General features: G+C 40.6%; 1 protein-coding gene across 1 annotated transcript in view; it reads right to left on the bottom strand.

Annotated features, from left to right (window-relative positions):
- MBOAT1 (membrane bound glycerophospholipid O-acyltransferase 1) overlaps positions 1 to 22,591 on the bottom strand; it is a 100,378-nt gene that overhangs the window by 34,969 nt on the left and 42,818 nt on the right. Inside the window, exons 2-4 of the mRNA XM_019734286.3 lie at positions 17,021 to 17,166; positions 15,462 to 15,539; positions 10,308 to 10,403 (exon numbers count right to left, since the gene is read on the bottom strand). Of these exons, the coding sequence (XP_019589845.2) occupies positions 10,308 to 10,403; positions 15,462 to 15,539; positions 17,021 to 17,166 (320 nt within the window). The remainder of the gene's footprint in view (positions 1 to 10,307; positions 10,404 to 15,461; positions 15,540 to 17,020; positions 17,167 to 22,591) is intronic.

The raw sequence follows: 22,591 nt of genomic DNA, 5'->3' as shown, positions 1-22,591 counted from the left end.
TATGAAATGTCTAGAACAGGCAAATTAACACAGAGAAATTAAGTAGACAGCTGGTTGCCTAGGGCTGGGAGAATTGGGAGGAAATGAGAAGTGATAGTTAATGCATATAGGTTTCTTTTGAAGGTGATGAAAATGTAAAGTTAATTGTGGTGAATGGTTGTACTCTGTAAATTTACTCTGTGAATATGCTAAAAACCACTGGATTGTAAAGGAGCGAATTGTATGGTATATGAACTGTATATCTCAATAAAGTTGCAATTTTTTAAATGCACCTGTTTTTTCAATGGTCTCCCCTAGTTTAATACCTTTTGTAGCTCTATTCTTGCCCAACAAGACAAGATAAAAATCCCATTGCTCTACCACACTTGCCTTCAAACGTTCTTGGTCTATCCTGGTTTTCTGATCTCCATTCTTACGGCTTCTTATTGATTTTGCCATCTCTGACCCCTATGGACTGAAGGCTCATTTATATGGAATGCTGAGACTTTGATCAATCCTATGGAGGTGTCCCTGGGATGCCACACAGCCTCTGTGTGAGCCTCTCAGGCCAGGCCCAGGTGTGTGAGGATGGGATCAAACACAAACCACCTTTAGACCAAGTCTGATGTGTGTCAGCTGCACTTAGCCACGTCTCTGTGAGTCCATTTTCCTCTTAGATTCCTGTCATTCGAGTTCCCATTTCTCATCTCTTTAAAATAATAAGCATGTATTTTTAAAATATCAACATAAACTAACAAGCTAAAGTATTTCAAAGAAAGCACCAATAAATAAGAGTTCTTGGCATCTGAACACCGATGCCGAGTTTTACACCTTATTTGCAAAAGCCCTGTGGCCAATGGCCATCGCTCGAAACAAGATTTTGAATGTTGTGTGTAAAAGAAAGGGGAGTGAGTCTGACTGCAGAAGGGAGGGCATCTGTGCTCTGCCAGGACAGGAGAGAAGTCGGTGTGGCAAACAAGGGAGTCACGGGGGTGGGGCGGTGAAGGGGGTCGGTCATTCTTGGGCAGCAAGATGTGCGCCTAGCTAACACTGATGTGACTATGCTCTTTTATATTGAAAAAAAAAAAAAAAATAACTGCTCTTCCAGAACACTGATGTTCGGGTCCTGGAAATAAGGGCTACACGGAAGCTTTCTATGAGACCAAATTGGAAGATACAACTTTGCAGTTCACCTGCTTGATAATCAACAAGACTTCTGACCCATGGTGCATAGCAGATGCCAAGAACTCTTATTCTTGAAAGGGACTCACTCTAAGCTTCACATTCAAGGTAGTTTCAAGTATGACTTTTTTTAAAAAAATTTTCTGGGGTGACAATTGTTAGTAAAATTACATAGATTTCAGGTGTACAATTCTGTATTATATCACCTATAAATCCCATTGTGTGTTCACCACCCAGTCAGTTCTCCTTCCGTCACCATATATTTCATCCCCCTTACCCTCATCAAGTATGACTTTCTAAGCAGAATAATTTTCTTTCCAAAGCCTTTTGTTCCCCTCCCCCCCTGAGAGAGGGAAAGTCCTAGAAATCAGTGATAGGACCTAAACTCCCAGTCTTCCTTACATAAATCCAAACCACAAAGTTTTTTTAAATTTGAAGCACACGCTCTGGTGACTATGCAACTGGCAAACCAAGTGAGTTCCTACGTTCGGGTTAATTCATAACTTCATTTTTGAAGGGCCTAAAAAATATATCAACAAAGACATAAAATTTTTCATGGAATTAGCCTGCCCTTCTGTCTCTATAGAAGTACAGCATTTGTTTTCCTCTATCTGGGGTTGGATTTAATGTACTCTATAATTAGGCGTATGTTCGGTAAAGCATTTGGTAAGCTGATATTCACATACTATGAGGTGGTGGCCCTAAGGACGCGCCTCTCAGATGGGCTACTGGGGGAGCAGAACTGACTGGCTCCAGCTGCGCCCTCTGCTTCTGCACCTCATTTGCTCTGAGCCCAGGCCCCGCTGGGGCTGCTCCCAGCCAACTGAGCACAGCAGCGGATCCAGGCAGGCCCCTCCCTACTAGGCAGGGTACTCCTCTGCCCCAAGAATTGTAGCTCAAGGACTTGCCAAAAGTTTCTCAGAACTGCACTGCAGCCCAAGACCTCCCTTCACTCTGTCCTTCTCGTCTCAGGGGGCTGACGTGCATTTTAATCTGATGGCTCTCCCCCCCTCATCCAGTTGCCTCCTAGTTTTCCTTCACAGGCATTTCACCCAACAAATCTCTCATACTTCTGTCCCCATCTTGGCATCTGCTTCTTAGAGACTAATACAATACATAATACTGAATATCTAGATCAACATCCATAAATAACAATTATTCAATATGAAATCTGCACCAATGGGTCGATGTAAAAACCACATTTTTGTCATTCTTTAGGAAAAAAAGTCCCTTTTTTTGGAACAAAAATATTAGCAGTTATGGATCAAATACTGTTACACATCATCCAGACTATATGTTCAACAATACACTGCTTCTGTTCTAAAGAAGGTTCTAGCAACTTCAGTAAGAAACAACTCACATATAACATCATGGGCTTATCAAACATAATATACTGATAACTTGTGAAAAAGATCTGAAATCCAGAAACCAGAATGAGAACCTGTTCACTAAAAGGAATGAAGTTAGAATTCTCCTAAATTCTTACTTTTTCATGGAAGAATGCCCTATGCTCTTGCTCAAAGTCCTCTTGAACATGTTTTCATTTCAATTTATTTAAACTTATGTGTGGATCACACACCAAACTGAGATTGCACAAGTTACGGAGATTGGGGAGTCAAATCTGTCGAGTTACTAAAGATAAAGGCAAATCCATGTTGCACTGCAATTGAAACATAATCTAAGACATGTTTTTTGGTTTGTGGTTGGAACTCATGCTTTCGTTTTGCAAAAATCCAAACCTAGCGCACCCAAGCACAGGAAGGACACAAAGAGCCTCCTCGATGGTGCCGAAGAACTTCGTCAGGACAACGAGGCCTTAGAAGTTGAGCTGCACTCAGCGTTGCCACCCCTGAGAAGTGTGCCCTGTCCTTGGATGTGGACATGCCGGTCCGTCGTGGTCCCTGTACTTGAATCCATGGGAACCAGCTAACTAACCTGAAATCAAGGTTTGAGTCTAGCAGGGTTGAGGCAGGGCTACTTCTTTTTGTCCTATGATGTTTTTTCCATGATTAAAAAGAAAAACTTTTATCTTCCTGAACCTAAGATCATTAGTTAAATTTGAATAATAAAATATAGGAGGAAATAAAGGAGAGGAAACAGACAGTTAGAGGTGTGTTTAGAGTAACAAGAAAGGCAGCAATGCCATCCCCACCCTCCCGCCCCCACCACACATATACACAGTCAACGCCTTCTGATACAGACTTTAGGCAATTTACCGGAAGTGGTACCCATTCATCCATTTCCATCTCCCATATCAACTCTCAACAAAAAATAACCTGTTTTAAAACATTAAACGAAACTCGGTTTTGAGCAATATTCCAACAAAACCTATGTGTTTTACTTTCATCTTTGAACCTGAAGTCCTGGTAAAGCCAGGATGGAACAATGAGATAATGCCGTCCTCAAAAGAGCCACCCAGTCACACAGCTAGCTGGCCAGCATCAAGCCAGATCTGACATTCAAAGGATCTTATTGTTCTCAGTAGGTCACTTTCGATCCAAAAAGTTATCCTTAATATTTGTATTATTTCTTTGTTTATGCTACAAATGCACATGTAATGCTTACATACTAGGAAAACAAGCAGTCAGACAAGTAAGACGTTTGGTAGGATGGGAGAATACAAGCAAGTACAATGAACTTCCAGTCAGCTGCAACCTGGGCCAGGATCGCCATCTTGCACAACAACCAGAGGTGCTAAGCTACAATGTGAACCGTGCAACCCGTAGCCTGGACCCAGCAGCTGAGGGACAGAGGAGGCTCGGCAGTACCTCCTCCTCTCCCTGCTGCTTCTGCCCCACCTGTGCCCCCTGCTTCTTGGATTACAGAAGAGGTGGGTGATGATATTGCAGCCTTAGTGGAATTCTCCGACACTCCCATCAACTGTGCCAACCTTGGGGAAGAAAATAAGGGACTCCAGGAGTCCCAGCAAAGGAGGTACCCAGCTCCATCAGGCTTCCTGAAGGCTTCGGGAACTCCTCTGGACTCAGTTCAGACTCCATGGTTTCTGTGCAGAACCATCCAGTGGTCAACCAGGGCAGAAAGGGCTCTTACTCTTTCTATTCATCTTTTCAAAGATTTCATCTCTCTATTTTGGCACTCAACAAAACCATCCATTCTTCATTTTAACAGGAACCCACCAAATACTTCGTATAACTTATACTCAAGGAACCCACCAAACACTTTGTATAACTTATACTCAAGTCTTCGGAACTAAATTAGAAATGACTGCACCAATTATTGAAAAGCTGGCAGCAGCCTGATGAGAAACATGAAATAAGAAAATCTTGAAATCTCTTTGCAAATATCTTCTTTTTTCCATCTTATAGAACTCGATCATTTGCATATACTGGAGTGGTTAGATGGAGTGATGAGGATGTCTTAACAGGAAAACATTTCTCATGGAACAATAGGGCAAATGATCTCTCCACCACTAGCAAGGAGTACAGGCAAGTGATTTCTATTTTGGGTAACAAGAAACACAATAAGGTAACAGAAAACACAAACAACTGTTGTTCTGCTCCTGTAGGCTACAGTTCACCATAAGATGCATGCATAATATATTTAAATAACATTTAGGATTTCTCATAATCATATAAAAGAATAAAACAATTATTAAAATCACCAATAAAGCACTACTCCCACAGAACTACTGTCTTAGTATTTTATTTCCTTCCCCTCTTTCTTCTATGCATGTCCATATCCATAAAAATGACATCTTAATACATGTATTTGTTTTGTGGTTTTTATTTTCCATTATCTTGTAAGCATTTTCCAGTATCATAAAACATTATTTGAAGACTTCTTTTTCAATGGATGCATTTTAATACCATCATCTAATCTTTTATCTCTTTGGAGCCACTTAGGATGCTTCCAATTTTTCACTATTATTGACAAGAGTTAAACATGCTTATGACTAAATTTGATTTCCTTCAGGTCATCCAAATCCTAGGAATGTATCCTATCATAGAATATAAACTGTTTAAAAAGTCTTGCTTGAAATTTATGGCTGAATTGCCTTCCAGAAGGGTTGTACCAATTTATACTCCCACTAGCAATGTATAAGAGTTCTCATTTCATAATGTTTTCAAAAACACATGGGCAACTCAAATTGCCAACGTGACAGGAGAGCAAGTATCTGCCTGAATCTGGCCAACCCTGCAAAAAGGAAGTGGGAGTTCTTGCTGCTTCCCTCAGAAGAAAACTCAATTTGCACCCTTCTATGAGCAAAAAAGAAGAAATCAATCAGTTCACTATCACAAACTGCAAAGGACTCAAATACCAGCTTTATTACAAGCAATTTTTGAGCTTCCCCCACAAGAACAGTAGATGTTCTCGTACCTTTAATAGCCCACATTCACAGAGAAAACATGGAGGACATTCGCCACTGCATGTATTGATATAATTGTATTAGCAGCACTAATAAAAACGTGTCTTGTGTGTTATCCTCACCGTTAACACCCGTCTAGCCCATGAGCACGTGATTACTTTCAGAATGGTAAATAAAATTTCAAGCACCAGAATAATCTAAAGTACAAGTTTATTTGTTTTCCAAATTTAAAAACATATATATATATATATATATATATATATATATATATATATATATATATATATATAATTTGACACAAACATTAATCTAATCCAATCACATTCAATTCCTGTGTGTGTCCTTATTCTAAAGGTGTAATAAAGTACGTTAAACACTTAGGTTTGTATGCATGCTCAAAAGAGAACAGCTACCACCTCAGACTGCTTTAAATACAGGTTCAACTTTGAAACACTACTGTATTCCTCAACAGAATCCTAAATAAGATTGTTAAATTGAAATAAATAGCAGTGTTAAATTCCATTCTGAAGGAAAACCGGTGGTCACTTGCACACCTGTAGTGAGAACAGACTGGCAAAGAATCGCTCTAATTGACAAATTTGTGGTTTGAAACGTCTTGTCAATTTCAAGTTGGTAGGTACCTTTCCATTTCTGTTAACTGATATTATCCATGAAGATGGATTTATTTCAGTGAGGCACTGTGCATTTATGGTGGTAGGGAGAAAATGCTGCTTAATAATTCCCTGTAACTAAAAACAAAAAAAGACATACCTCCAAGAACTGTACAGTACGGCCACTCAGCAATTAGAGAACTAAATCACATGTGACTTACGGGTAGCAGACATATTTTTTTCTTCCCCTTTCCCTAACAACAGTGTCCTTTCTAGTTCAAACATTCCACAGTTTTGTGGGTAACGTCAGAGATTTCTTAATACAAGGAGATCCAAAAATGCCAGAGAACAAACATCACTTGAGGAAATTTATTGTGACTATGCTGCTCAAAGTCAAGTTCACAGGAACTGATTTCCATCCTCCCCTGCTGTCAAACCCCAAATCCACAACGCTCACAAACACATTATTGTTTTCCACAAATGCCCTTTATTTTTCCTTCTGGTAACTTTCCACAATTCCAATTACACTAAAAATGATGTAACAATTATGCAAGAGTTTATGGTTTTATTAATAAAACCAATGGAGAAGGAGGTGTGACAAGAACAGAGACAGATGTGGACAGTAGAGACACTCTTACCCTGCACGATCAGGAGCAGGGGACAGTTGTTAGCTCATCCAAAGGTCATAAAACAATCTGTCTTACTTTCCTAGAGCTGCCATAACAGATTACCACAAATTAAAACTAGAAATGTATTGTCTCATAGTTCTGGAGGCTGGAAGTCTGAAATCAAGGTGTTGGCAGAACTGGTTCTTTCTGGAGTCTCTGAGGGAGAATCTCTTCCAGGCTTCTTCCTACCGTGTTTCCCTGAAAATAAGACCTAGCCGGACAATCAGCTCTAATGAACCTTGTGGAGCAAAAATTAATCTAAGACACGGTCTTATTTTACTATAAGACCAGGTCTTATCTAACATAATATAAGACTGGGTCTTACATTAATTTTTGCTCCAAAAGACGCATTAGAGCTGATTGTCCGGCTATGTCTTATTTTTGGGGAAACACGGTAGCTTCTGTGGTTGACAGCAGCCCCTGGAGTTCCTTGGCTTATAGCTGCCTCACTCCTATCTGCCTCCATCTTCACATGGCCTTCTTCCCTCTATGTGCCTGTGTGTCTGTGCCTCTCATGGTCTTCTTATAAAGACCCCAGTCATAATGAATTTAGTCCCCACCTTAATCTAGTGTGTCCTAATCTTAACTAGTTACATCTGCAAAGATGCTATTTTCAAATAGGGACATATTCTGAGGCTCCAGGTGGACATGAATTTGGAGGAACACTAATCAACCCAGTACACAATGATATGTTTACATTTGAACTTCCTATATAAACCTAAAATAGATAACTGGACCTTCATGCTGCAGTCTTTGCTCACACCTGTCTCCTATAACTAACTGTGTCTTGAATACACAGGGTTGTCAATCAGTGTCTGCTGAATGATGAACCAATGAACCTCTTGATACAAGACTAACGCCTTTCCTTCGAGTGCAGATCTGCTGAATGATGGCATCTCTCGTACCTAAACCCCCATCCACTATCTCCAGAGTCATTCCCTCTAACATGGGCTGAGAAGGTAAAATGAAGTAAAGATGCTTGCAAAGATGCTGAGCACAGAACCCTTAATTTTTATAACCCTCCCCCACAGCCTTTCAGCATTCTCACCTCCATTTAATTCAATACCTATTATTATTAAAATGCTAACTTGCTCTGGTGGTTTTCCAACTTAGACCTAGAGAAACCATTTTCTCTCCTTTCACATATAACCAGCATATATAGAAATACAAAGTGGAATAAACAAGTTTGGGAATAAACACAGATGACACTAGATAAGCATACAAATCATTTAATGACAGCAAAAGCGCCCATGCCTGCCAACTACAAACACTCCCTGCACTGGGGTCTCAGGGAGTATGATTTACAGTCATTGAAAGCCAAGTGCAAGGTCCAAAATGCAGTGACAAACTTAAGATGGACGGCAGGGGCAGGGTGGGGGGAGTGGCAATCAGGGAAAGCTTTGTAAAGCAGGGATCTCTGAGCTGGGTTTTGGAAAATAGAGTGAAGGATTTTCACACAGACAGGGATGATAAATATCCCTCTAATCAGTGGAATGAGCAAGGCCGAGGCACTGAGACATGGACTAAGCTAGGGTGTGTGCAGACCATCAACGTTTCGGCAGTGCTGCCATCTGCAGTGCACAGTGGGAGTGCAACATGGCAGGAGATGGGGCAGCTCCAACTCACGATGGAGCTGCCTGGTATTTAGGACCTCACTCTGGTTGGTGCAGAGAGCACAGACTGGAGAAGGGGCAGGGCGGAAGGAAGGATGGCCCGTGAAGAAGGTGGCAGACACGTGGTAGTCCAGGGCAGTGGCAGTGGGAATGCAGAGCAGAAGATGAAGCACAGTGACAGCCAGGCTGCAGCCCTGATAGAATCTGGTGACACAGGAATGTGGGTGGTAAGGGAAAGGGAGGTGGCTTTTTGGGACCTCCACAGGTACCTGTCTCACATTCCTGTGCTCTTGTAGAGCTGTTCCCTCTGCCTGAATACCTTTCCTCCCCACTAAATGTCCCTCATAGCTGGCACTGTGTCTCACATCTTAGGGATTCAAAAATTGTTGCAGAAATGAATCAATGAATGAATGAACAAATGAATAAATGAATATATGCTTTGTGCCCTAAAAAGAAAAGATGATATAGGTAAAAATCTACTTTGGGCTAAAGTCAACATTTTTTTGTTCAATATCCCAAACAAACATGGCTGGAGGGGATGTTTAATTGAGGCTCCTGGAAACAGTGAAAAAAGGACTGACAAATACTATTTAACTCATTCATTTATTGAGCACCTATTAAATGCCAGGAACTCTTCTAAGTATTGGGTGGGGTGGGGGGGGGCATGGTTCTGGGGCGAAACCAAAAACAAAAATGAAGATTTTTGATTAAATACTTGGGAGAGTTATGATCACCATTTAAAAAATTAATTTTAATGCTATAACTTCCCAGCTATGTTGTTATCTTTGCTGCTCCCATATTTTCCATATTTTTTTAGCAACCCACATCATTAAGAAATAAAAAGTTTGTGAAGTTGTTTCAGAAACATTGAAAAACTGCTCCTCAATCTGGAGGAAAGGAATGCAGAAAGGAGACAACTCAAAGAGGTAAAATCCAGAGCCTGAGGGTAAGAAGAACTGATGTATAAAAAGCCAGTCTGAGGCCAAACCAAGATCATGGAAATTGCAATGCAACAATAGTCTTTGCGTCCCAAAGCAACATTGTTTTGCCTTCCTAAGCCTCTTCATGGTGGGACAGTTTAGTTGCACAACTTGCAAAGTTCACAGAAATGAGCTGTGAGTTGTAAACCCTTTATATCACGGCCACTTCTGCAATAACTCATCGAATGAAAGGCAGTTCAACCTGATTGGAGAACTTGGGTTCTTCCTGACCTCGGCTGCCTACAGAGAACAGAACCGAACTCCTAACAAAGTACTGTGGATGACATACAATGTCTTATGAGGACTAACTCTGTTTTAGTGTCCAATGAAAAGTTGTAACTGAACAAATGTCAACAGGACATAAAATTTTCACTGATCCATCCATAGTCTTCCCCAAGGGACCAATCAGGAGAAAGATGGTCCCCCCAGATTAAAGCCTGGTGACAGACAACAGTTTTACAACTACTAGAATGGAAGAATTTCTGTATTATCAACTAGTAAGAGATAAACACCAACCCTGTGTAAGGGCCTGACAACAAGGGGTTAGCAAACTTTTCCTGTAAAGAGCAAGATAGTAAATACTTTAGGCTTTGCAAGGGTCATATGGCTTCTGTCACAACCACTTTACCATTGCTATGCAAAAGCAGCCAGAGACAACACATACATGAGTAAGTGCCTGGTTGTGTTCCAATGTAACTACAAAAACAGGTGGTGGGACAGATATGGCCCACAAGCCATAGCTTGTGACCCCTGTCTTGTAACACAGCAGAGCTCACAGTCCCACAGAGGGCAAGGCCTCTTAACCTTAACCTTATTAGCACAGTCTTACCAACTGATTTAAGAATGATTCTGATGGGCACGCTTGATTTTTACAGACCCCAAGAGACTGAGTCAAAACCAGCAGTTAGCCGCCCCCCCCCCACAGACAGACAAATTAAAATACTCACCCAGAAAAATCTGTAGTGAGAATTCCATAGTGGAAGATGTATATTCTGCTGATGTGACATATTGTAAGGTAGCCCATGGCTACAAAAAAGGAGTACCTGAAACCAGAAACACGGGATCACATTACTATGCGTGACAATAATACACTCATCGGTTTTGTCTACTTCCTCTCCTTCACCCCCCACATGTCCTGTGTGGTTTACCTACACCCCAGTCCACCCGCTCCTCACCTTCCCACCCACTGCACTGAGCCCTCCATCTTTTCTCACCTAGACCACTGCAGTCGTTCTTAGTCTTGGCAGCAGAATGAAATCATAACAAACTACAGATGTCTGGGCCCCACCCCAGATATTCAGGTTGAATTGGTACAGGGTGCACCTGACAGGTGTAATTCCAATGTATGGCCAGAATTGGGAATCACTGACCTGCAAGGTCTTGCCCTCAGATTCCCCTCTTCACAAACGATCCCATTTACATGAGGATCTTTGTAAATACAAGTCATCACCATGCGCCCACCACTCCCTTGCTGAAACACTTTGTTCTCTTGGCTTCCAATCTCCGTGTTTCCTTCCCACCTCGCTCATTAACTCTTCCAAGGCTCTAGCTCAGCATGTCTTCCTGCACCTACTCCCGAGGTGTTAGTATTCCCAGTGCTCTGCCCAGAAGCCTCCCTGTCTATGCCTGAGGCTCCGATTACCTCCTATTGCATTATCACTCCCTGGCTTCCTTCAGAGACCACGCTGACCACCCTATAGGATAAACCAGCAACGCACACACACACACATATACACACGCACGCGTCATGCAGAACATTGTAATTATAAAGATATGATAATCTGATTAACTACTGTCTCCCTTGATAGACTGAAAGTTCCATGAAGGTAAGGATGGTCACTTGTAATTCATTCACCATAGCCACCTACTGGGTGTTGAATGAACAAAACTAAACAAATGTCACTTGTCTTAAAAGTCTCCAATGGATCGCACTCTCTAGTCATATCAAACCTCCTGAACACAGCATGCAAGGAGCTTCCCACACTAAGCTCTATCTCGCCTCTCTGGACTCATCTCCAGCCACACTCTACGTCCACCTTATTTAGGTTCCAACGACAATGGGCTGCTCACTTTACATAATTACATCCTGCATTTTCAGGTCAGATACCGTTCTGCAAGCTCCTTCCTCTGCCTACAACTCCTTTCTCCATCCCAGAGTTCACCTGGGAACTGCCTAGTTATCATGTAATGCTCAGCTTCAACCTCACCTGGTGTGGTCTTGCCCTGTCCATCCCGCACCCACTCCCATCACAATTCATTGCTCCAGGGCCTGTATTTCTCTAGTGCTACATACTAGCATATATAATTGCAATATTTAAATTATATGTATTGATGGAGAAACTAACCTAAAATGATGGCCCAAGCAAAGAGAGAGATCCCCAGCCTAAGCCCCAGCTCACTTCTGCATAACCCCCTCCAAGCCACACCTCAAGCCAATCACCAGACGACACCTACCCCTTCCCCGACTCAAGGAAGTCCCTAACCCATAAAAACCTGCTCAAAACCTTGCTAGGGGCTCAGTATTTGGGAAAGATCCCGCTGAGCCCGCCGGCGTAATAAAGCTGACCTTCCTAACTCTCTGAGTGCCACTTGGGTTCTTTCCGGTCCTGGTATCCGTAACAGTATCTGTTTCCCCAACTCATTGCGCACCTCTAGAGTTGAGCATATCGACTCCTAAAACATAGGAGGGGTTCACTTATTGCTAGTTGAAATGAATTGAAATGAACACATGAAACATTTGAAATGGTTCAGAAGCCCCATCAAAAATATACATTCAGCAGGCATAATTTTTAAACATGTCATAAAACAGCGAAGATGTATATTCTGATATTAAATTATCTTAAAATTCACAAATTCACCTTAAAATAACTCACAAAGATGACATCAACCTAAGGAATAGTAAATAGCAGGGATAATAACAATTCATTTGGTAGCAAGGAGAGCCAGACAATGAGAATGAAGGAGTTCTGCAAACTCTAAAGCACTATGTAGTTCTCTTTACCACTATTTGGAAAGATATTACTACACAATAAAGATTTTTCCCTACAACCTTAACCCTTTCCAAACCAGTAAGATGATGAACAAAGCAAATGAGGAAGAAAAAAACAACTCCCTTAAGAGCTGAAGCAGAAGTTGAATGGAGCTCGGGGAGTTTGCCTCCAGCGCCTGTTCCCTTTCTCCAAGTAGTTCATAAGGGTCAAAGCAGAAGCACAAAGCAGATTCAAAAGACAGATTCTTCCAGGCCCTTTCAAATGCAGCCATGCCTGCTGCTTCCTCTTTCTCCTTAACAGGAGCTAGACCCATACCCCACCCCACCCCCAACACTCAGAGAGAAAATCAAGTTCAATTATTATAATAAGACCCACCTATCAAGAAAGGTGTCAAGTCCTGTGTGCCAACACAAGAGGGCAATGCATTCATGCCCTGACAAATTTGAAAAGTCTAAGGAATCCAGAAGTGATAGAGAAAGCAACATGGAGACAGATCAACATGGGTTCAAATCTCAGCACTGTTGAAATGAATCTGTGATGTGAGAAGTCGGAATGGTGGTTATTTTAGGAAGGAGGGCTGTGGTAGATACTGAGACATATGTGATGGTAACAGTCCCCTTAATTGACCTGGGTGGTGGTTACATGGGTGTACTCACTCTGTGAAAATTCATCCAACTGTATACGTATTTACGTCTCTGAGCTTTCATTCCCCCATCTCAGGGGGAAAAAAAATCTGTCCTAAAATTGAGTTGTCCTAGGAAGCATACATTTGCAATAGTGATAAGAAATATTAAATATATTAAATGATATATTAAATAAGAGGTTACATATTTAAAATAATGAAACATATTCAAAAGAGCTTGGCATGGCACTTGGCACAAAGCAAACACTCCAAAATTGGTGACTGCATCACCAAGTTCTCACACAAGGCCTTCTGTCCTAGGAGATAGAAACTATATGCTGTTCTAGTTGGCTCGTATATGGTAAATCAGTTCCTGTAGCTTCTGCCCAACATAGCGGCTTGGGAAAGAAACAGAGGTGGTGGCCCAAGGACTCTCCAGACAAATCCTGAATAACAATGGTCAGTCCAGAAATGGGTTAGTTCCACATGGCAGCAAATACTAACCTTCCCCTCCTCTTCCCATATGACAGAACCCTTATAACTGACTCAGTGAAGGGAAGAGAACAACTCACAAAGACTCACGAAATCCTGGTTTTAAAGAGAACTTCAGTTTAAACTACCGCAAACCCCACGTTTGATAAGTGGGAAATCTGATGTAGAGAGAAGCAGAGTGATTTGTCTGAATTCACACAGCTAGAAAGAGGCAGATTTCCTGACTCCAGTCAAGTGTTCTTTCCTGTTCTTTCCTGGAATAGGAAACAACTCCATCCATCGGGAACTGAACCACTCCCCACTTTTACACTACTGGCAACCACACAAGCAAAGAAAGAGGGAAAAAACTGGTTCTGGCATCCTTTCTTTTTGGTCTTATGACACAGCTCTCTGCTACCACAATATTATTGCCTGTCTGTAAACTATCTGGCTCTGCCAAGGCTGGAGTATTCCATTCCTGGCCAGACACTAACATAGCGATTCTGGCCCTGGCACGGAACAAGTGTGCATGTAAGTCCTTCAACCTCTGAAAAATGGACCACACCCCACCAGCATTACCCAAGTGTGGGCAGAGCTAACAAACTATGATTTGTAAGGAAATGTGCTATGGAGATGCAACATTTTTATGAATCATTCCGCTGCTTCCAAAATCAAATTTAGGAAAAGCCAGCCATTTTCACCCCCCACAGAAAAAAAAAAGCAATTTATCATCATATAAAGCATTTCCAAATACCATTCTTTCCAAATTAGAAATATGGATTTCCTACTTCCCTTCTGAATAAACGACAGGCTCCCCTTCAAGGAGGGCACTTACAAGAGAGGTGATTAGAATCCAAATTCTCAGAGCTCAGTTGGATACTAAGTTGAATAACTATCAAATTTCAAAGCATGCAAAATTTTTTTCTGTTGAAAACCAGAAATTCTATTTTCTGTAATTACAAGATTACACACTGAAAAGTTAAATTTCAATGCTTTTAAGAAGGAAAACTATTGTGCTAATGGTTGTATTAATCAAAGAGCTCTCTGAAGCCAAAATAAGTCATCTGCTTTTTTTAGAGACACCATCACAAAAGAAGTCATAAAAGGGGAAGTGTCTTTTCAAAGATATTCAGTCATCCATCCATAAATATTTATTTAGCCTTTACTTGTGCCAGGTATTGTTCTAGGCTCTGAGACTCTAACAGTGAACAAGGGTGAAAGGTCTTTGTTCTCACAGAGCTTACATTCCATACTGAACTGCAGGACTCATACTGAGGTTTCACAAAGACCTTGGGAAATGGAGACAATGCAGAATAGATACCCCAGGTTTCTTAATTGATGATCTAAGTACATGGCCTTCAAAGTACAATGAATATTACTTCTGTACTTTGAAATCAAAATAGTACAGTAAAAACATTTCTTCCTTAAGTTGCAGTGTACCTATTTAAAGTATACAAAGTTCTGACATACACACACACCCAGACAAATTCAAGATAATGGACATATATATCTATCACGTCTCCCCTCCCAGATTCTTCATGCCTCTTGGGGATCCCTCAAATCACCCCACCCCTGGAAACCTATGATCTGACTTCTGTCGCTATAGATTAGTTGGCCTTTTCAAGAAGAGAATTTGTGTGGCTCCCTTCACTCGGCATATTTATTTGAGATTCATCTATGTCATTGTGTGTATCAATCACTCGTCCCTTTTTATTGTTGAATAGTATTCCATGGTGATGACCATTTGGGTTGTTTCCAGTTTGGGGCTATCACAAATAGAGCTGCTTAATTCTGATACACTCTCTTTCACCTGCTGCCCAGTTTGCATCACCCCTTTTACATAAAGCTTTCTCTGAAGAGACTCTCAGCATTTAGGGCTCCCCACCCCTCCTTCTGATATCCCAGAGAACCTAGGGTATGCCATGTGTGGCAAATGGGGAAGGTACCCCTTACACTGTAAATGCATATCAAAGATCATGAATAACCTCACCTTGCACTGTCCATTCCCAGGGTCTTACCTGGGAATATTGGATATGCTTGCAGTGACCATGATTCCATAGCACATTAACACCAGCACAAACAGGTGTGCAGAGTACCTTTAAGACATGGGGAGGAGGCAGAAAAACACTGAATATATTTCATATTAACATACCAATTGGCTACCCATACTGCTACTTCACCTCTACCCTGCCAAAAAGCAAGCAATCACTTAACTCATATTTATGTAAGAAAAAATAAATCAAGTGTTCTTGTTCTATGGAATTAAGAACTTTATCATAAAAGGATACTAGGAAGTTATAACACAATCTACCAACTTGTAGCACTAGTAATGTCAGGAATCCATAAATGGGATGCTTATACTTTTTTCACATATACAATTGAGAGCCTGGAAGAGTTCTTTCTTTTGTTAGGACTTTTTGTTTGTTTGTTTTTTTAAGATTTTTTTTTTTTTTTATTGGGGAAGGGGAACAGGACTTTATTGGGGAACAGTGTGTACTTCCAGGACTTTTTTCCAAGTCAAGTTGTTGTCCTTTCAGTCTTAGTTGTGGAAGGCGCAGCTCAGTTCCAGGTCCAGTTGCTGTTGCTAGTTGCAGGGGGCGCAGCCCATCATCCCTTGCAGGAATCGAACTGGCAACCTTGTGGTTGAGAGGACGCACTCCAATCAACTGAGCCATCTGGGAGCTCAGTAGCAGCTCAGCTCAAGGTGCCTTGTTCAATCTTAGTTGCAGGGGGCGGAGCCCACCAACCCATCCGGGACTCGAGGAATTGAACTGGCAACCTGTGGTTGAGAGCCCACTGGCCCATGTGGGAATCAAACCGGCAGCCTTCGGAGTTAGGAGCATGGAGCTCTAACCGCCTGAGCCACCGGGCCGGCCCTTTTGTTTGTTTTTGTTGTTGTTGTTGTTGTTAATTTTAAAGTACAGGACCAAAACTGAGCTGCTCAGATATCAAGACTTTTACCTGTCTTGGTGGCTGATTCAAAATACTCATCAAGCTTTCTCAAATTTTTGTTAAAACTGGACAGCAGTATTCTAGTGCCCTGAACAAATTCACAAATTTCCATAAGTTGTACTTCTAGAAATGTTGATTCTTAAAGCTTCTTCCCCAAGAATTGCCACTCCCAGGGTATTTGTCCAGTTTATCTAGTAAAGTCTAATCCACAGGCTTTTTTTGTTAAAGAAGGACTCCCATTCCCTAAGACCAGCACTGAAGCTATTGTTCTAAGTGCATGACTAACACCAATATCTCTAACAGTCATGCAAAAAAATCACCAGTATCTACAACAGTTAGAAAAGTTCCTCATCAGGAAAATTAAACCTTATAAAAATCCATTTACATGACCCAGGGGAGAGCAGTTGAAGTCTAACTTTAAGAAAAATGCACCAAATTGACTTTCAATGGGTAGTCAAGTTTATTGATTCCAGGTTCTTACAGTAAATGGAAATTTCTGTGACATCCCCATTGTTTTACAATGAAAGTGAATATATATTCTCTCCTTAGTGCCTGGGAAATGCCAAGACTATTGCCACAAAACACCCAAATGATAAATATTAGAATTTATGAGGCTCATACTCACCAGCCAAAACAAAAGATGACAAAATAAATGCCAAAAATGGTGGCAAATGTGTGCCGGACCTCGGGACTGGTTTTACCAGGACTTAAGTAGATTCGAAACCAGAAAGCGGCAAACAAAGCAACAAGCTGGCATGCCACAAAATTCACCTGTACGGGGGGGAAAAAAAGAGATTCAAAACCATTACGGCTTAGCCTGTGTGAGCACATTCACAACCTTTTTCAGATTTCCATACCAAGGTGCCTGCCTCTCAGACTTGGATGTGGAGCGTTCGCTTGTTTGGAGGAAGAGGGAGGGGCTGAAAAGAGAACCGTGTCCTCACCTGGTACAAGAAGTGAGGAATCCAATACAGGCATACCTCAGTTTTATTGTGCTTCACTCTATTGCATTTCACAGGTGTTGCTTTTTTGAAAAACTGAAGGCAAGACCCTCCACCAGCAAAAAGATGATGACTTGCTTTATCACTATACTTACTTTATTATGGTGGCCTGGAATGGAACCTGCAACATCTCTGAGGTATGCCTATAGTTTCTCTTCCAATACTTTAAGATTAGCCAAGGTTGCTTTCCCACCCATAAATAGGAGGCTTATTAATGTAAAGGCATTAGCTGATTATGAGGTCAGTTTGCTGCGTTTGTTCCTCCCTCCTCCACCAGCGCTATCCTAAGATAAAGAATGTGTTCTGTGAGAGACAAAAATGAATCAAATCAAAGAGGCTTCCCTCATCTGGTACCTAAGAAATCAAATGTTTCTCCAAAGTAATCATCAGCTGTTTTCCAACTCTAATTTTTCTCATTTTTAAATTAACACCAAATAAGCAAGAGCATGGCTCAAAATCAAGGTATGACACTAAAGATACACACACACACAAAAAAAAAAAAGAAAGAAAGAAAAAGAAATAGCCCTGCATTAAACTTTCAATGTCAACACTGTCCAATTATGTATAGTAGGCAGCAAATTTTCTTAGAAAAATTCAGTCATCTATCTCTCAAAAATTTTACCTGAAAGAAAATATAAAATAATTCCCTGACACTCATAGGAAAAATCAACTGATTTAACACAAAATCAAAATACATTAAGTGGTTTAACTGTTAATGAAAACTGGAAAACCAGTTTAATCTTTGCAGAGTATTCAGAATGAAAACTTCGGTATCAATTTGCTTTTAGAGGAGACTTAATTGAAAAGGGATTGAGGATATATATATCTGAGTAGACCCTCAACTTCAGCTTCAGCAGTTTTTCACTAAAGCTGTAGCTGTTAGGAAAATGCATGAGGGCTGGGCTCAGAGGTAGCACTACAGGTACCATGTTCCCCCGAAAATAAGACCTAGACAGACCATCAGCTGTAATGCATCTTTTGGAGCAAAAATTAATATAAGACCCAGTCTTATTTTAATATAATATAAGACTGGGTATAATATAATATAATATAATATAATATAATATAATATAATATAATATAATATAATATAATATAATATAATACGAGGTATAATAATGTAATATAATATAATATAATATAATATAATATAATATAATATAATATAATATAATATAATGTAATGTAATGTAATATCGGGTCTTATGTTAATTTTTGCTCCAAAAGATGCATTAGAGCTGATGGTCCGGCTAGGTCTTATTTTCAGGGAAACACAGTAGCAGAAATCAGCTCCACTCAAGCTCATTGTGGTTTCCCATTAAAAAAGAATACTTTGGACCCCTTATAATTCATAAAAAATAATACTTTCAAAAACATTTTTGTTATATTTTTTAAAAATTGTGCTGAGTCTCCCCTCTATTTGGAGATCATTCTTCACCACTCTTCAAAGATGTATTCCCTACTGCCCACCCTCACTTTATACATTGAAAGGCACAGAGGAAGGGAGCTGTGATCCCATCCTTCATGATTTGCACATAACTTTTATATAGCCCAAATGCACAACCAACAACAACACACATGCATGCACACACACACACACACACACACACACACACACACACACACAGAAGTCACCATCTAGCGAGACTCAAAATATAAAGGAATTGGCAACTGGAAAGTCAAAGTTATAATCATCTGTGGGTGATCAATCCCATGTTCTTTCATTCTCGCAGCCCAGGGTCCAGAGGGACGTAGTTACTCAGGAGAGAACCAAAAGGAAACTTGCTCCATTCCTTTTGGTTGGCCAGTAATAATCGAGCATTCCTGAATCTGAGGATAGAGCAGTGGTTTTCAAGAGTGTAGTCTCCAAACCACCACCAGCAGCACCACCTGGAAACTAGTTAGAAATGCAAATTCTCAGACCCCACCTGAGACCTACGAAACTAGACATCCCTAAGGTATGTCCATAAATCTATGATTTAAGAGGGCCCCCCAACTAATTGGGAAGCACATGCAAGTTTGAGAACCATTGAGATAGAGGGGAAAGAAGGCATGTCCCTGCCTTTAAGACCTTATGAATTAACTGGGGAAAACACACAAATTACTTACAAGTAATTGTAAATTAACATTAACATTCTATGAACTTGTTGCATCATATGTCCTTTATAACCAAAGTAAATGACAAGAAATTTCATGGTTAAGGAGGGATGAGACTCAGCAAACAATAAGGAAAATTGTTGAAATAGGTAAACATTGAGAGAGAGGTTAAAAACACTAAAAATACTGTTGCCTGTGTCCTATCCCCAACCCTTCAGATTTAATTGGCCTGGCATTAGGACTTTTCAAAGCATGCAGGTGATTTTAATATGCAGACAAGATGGAGACCTCCTAGTTTGGAAGTATAAAGATGAAGGCACCCATGAGGAACTGGGCTTTCCCCGAATGAAGACGAACACAAATAAAGGACAGGGGAATTGGGCTGTGAAAACTTTGGGGCTGGGATGAGATGGCATAGATTTAGGAGTGATCAAAGCCTAAAGGCCATCACTCAGCCAGCCCAGGCCTCCTTGGCCTGCTGGCCATTTCCTGAACTGGGTCTGTCTTCGGTTAAGACCCCTTTAAACCTACCTCCAAGGAAGAGAGAGCCTTACTATGGGAAAGCTATATCTGATCTTGTTACCCTAGAGACTGAAAGAGAGGAAAGGAAGATTCACTGAGTCATTGCAGCAATCTGCCATTTTCCAGTCATCATAATATAATGTGTAGCCAACTGAATGCCCTAGCTTTGACACTAAGAGAGCTGGGCAGCCCTAGGTGATTCACTGATTAATTCCACAAACATTTACTGGTTGACTCTATATGCCAGATACTGGGGACAGTGAACAAGACACTGTTACTACCTTCAAGTCAAGAAGAAGAGACTTACAAGCTCTGGGTTTCAATTCCTTTTTTTATATTATTATTATTATTATTATTATTATTATTTTTCAAACTGTGTATTTGGGAGAATTGGTCTCTACTGCCTCTTCCAGTTCTAATGGTCTCTGATTCTGTATCTAACACAAATCCTTTCCCTTAACTGTTAAGGGTAAATGTCCAAACACAAGATTTTGTTAGGTATAAAAGGTTCCCCCTACACAGATACAACCCACTCGCCCACCCTCTTCCTAGGAGTGAGTCACAGATTGCTAGATGAATGTTTCATGGCAAACTGTTCCCAGGCAAAAGTGGAAACACACAACAGCACCACTTAGGTCTAGCAGGAGGGTTTTATCAGAATTACTTTTTGGTTATCAGGTACACATCTTAAAAGGTACAGGCTGAGCCACAATTAAATACTACTTCACACCCATCAGGATGGCTATTATTTGAAAAACAAAGTATTGGCAAGGATTTGGAGAAATTAGAACCCTGGTACACTGCTGGTAGGAATGTAAAATGGTACAGCCACTGTGGAAAACAGTATTGCAGTTCTTCAAAAAATTAAAAATACAGAGGGTGCCAAAAAAATGTATACACATTTTAAGAAAGGAAAAAACTATTAGAATTTTAATATTCAATATATACTGATAACAAAAGATGAATACAAGCCATGTTTGACTTCTGCAATTACGAGAGGTGCTCAAAGTGGTTGCCATCAGCGTCCAGACACTTCTAATTACCGTGAACTACTGCTTGAGCAACACTGACCAAAGTGTCCACTTGTATACATTTGGCACCCCTGGTATAATTACAAACAATCGAGCAATTCCACTTCTGGGCATATACTACAAAAAATCAAAAGCAGGATCTTAAAGAAATATTTTTCCATCCACGTTCATAGCAGTGTTATTCACAATAGCTAAAAGGTACAACACAAATGTCCATCAACGGATGAATGGATAAATAAAATGTGGTATATACATACAATGGAATATTATTCAGCCTTAAAATGAGTGAAATCCTGACACATGCTACAACATGGATGAACCCTGAAAATACTATGCTAAGTGAAAGAAGCCAGTCACAAAAGGACAAACAGTAGAAGATTCCATTATATCACATAGTCAAATTGATAGAGGCTGAAAGTAGAATGGTGATTGCCAGAGACCGGGGGGTGGAGAGAACAGGATTGTTATTTAATGGGTACAGAGTTTCAGTTTTGCAAGAGGTAAGGAGTTGTGGAGGGATGGTGGTGATGGCTGCATAACAATGTGAGCATACTTACTGCCACTGAACTGTACTCTATGCTTAAAAATGGCCAAAATGGAAAATTGTATATTATGTATACTTTACCACAATTTTTTAAAAAAGGTACAGGCTGGAGCATGATACCAATTTCTTTGCATTTGCTAGCCTATATCAACACTAGCAGCTGGTAGAAACTATGACCATCTTTGCGGCCGAGTGGCTAGCTGCCATGACAACAATTCACATAGGAACAGAATTAGATCTTTGCTCCTTTCCTCTCTAAGGGCCAACAAAATTGGAGGCATTATCTTTTAGAAATACATCCCAAAATGGGTTTCATTTAATGTACAGGATCTGCTTCCAAATAATTTTGAAGGGATGGGGAGAGTGGAGTATAAATCAGTGGCTCTCAATTGAAGATGATATGCCCCCCAGGGGACATTTTTGGTTGTCATAAACAAAAAGGGGGGGTGCTAATGGCATTCAATGGGTAGCGGCCCAGGATACTGCTAAATATCCTAAAAGGCACAGGGCAGCCTCCCACAACAGAGAATTTTCTGGCCCAAAATGTCAGTAGTGCCGAGATTAAGAAATCTGATATGGATGAAACAAGATTGGCCATGAGTTGAAAACTGTTGAAACTCAGTGTAGGGCATGTGAAAGTTCACTCTACTTATCTCTCCAGTTTTGTAGATATTCAAACTTTCCCATAAAAAAAAACAACAAAAAACAGGTTTTACAAATTACACAACTCTAGAAAGAAAGTAAATCACTGGCCTGTGGTGATACAGATGTTAACCTCTGGTGACTGTACACAGTTGAAACTGTGAAGGTCTCTGTATCGCTATCAGAGAAACACCTAAGTTAGGAAGGTAACGTATATGAGTATAGAGACAAACCAAAACCATTAAGGGACCGTTTCTTCCTAAATAGCAAAAGAACTACCTTTTGTGAAAGGATCGCACTCCCACAAGAAGAGAATCAAATTACAACAATTACAAGAGAAAAAGATCTACCTTCAATAA

This window comes from Rhinolophus sinicus, chromosome 14 (assembly GCF_057876585.1).
Source record: "Rhinolophus sinicus isolate RSI-liver-muscle chromosome 14, RSI-T2T, whole genome shotgun sequence".
Taxonomy (NCBI): domain Eukaryota; kingdom Metazoa; phylum Chordata; class Mammalia; order Chiroptera; family Rhinolophidae; genus Rhinolophus; species Rhinolophus sinicus.
Note: the sequence above shows the minus strand (reverse complement) of the source record. Positions and strands in the feature narration are given on the sequence as shown.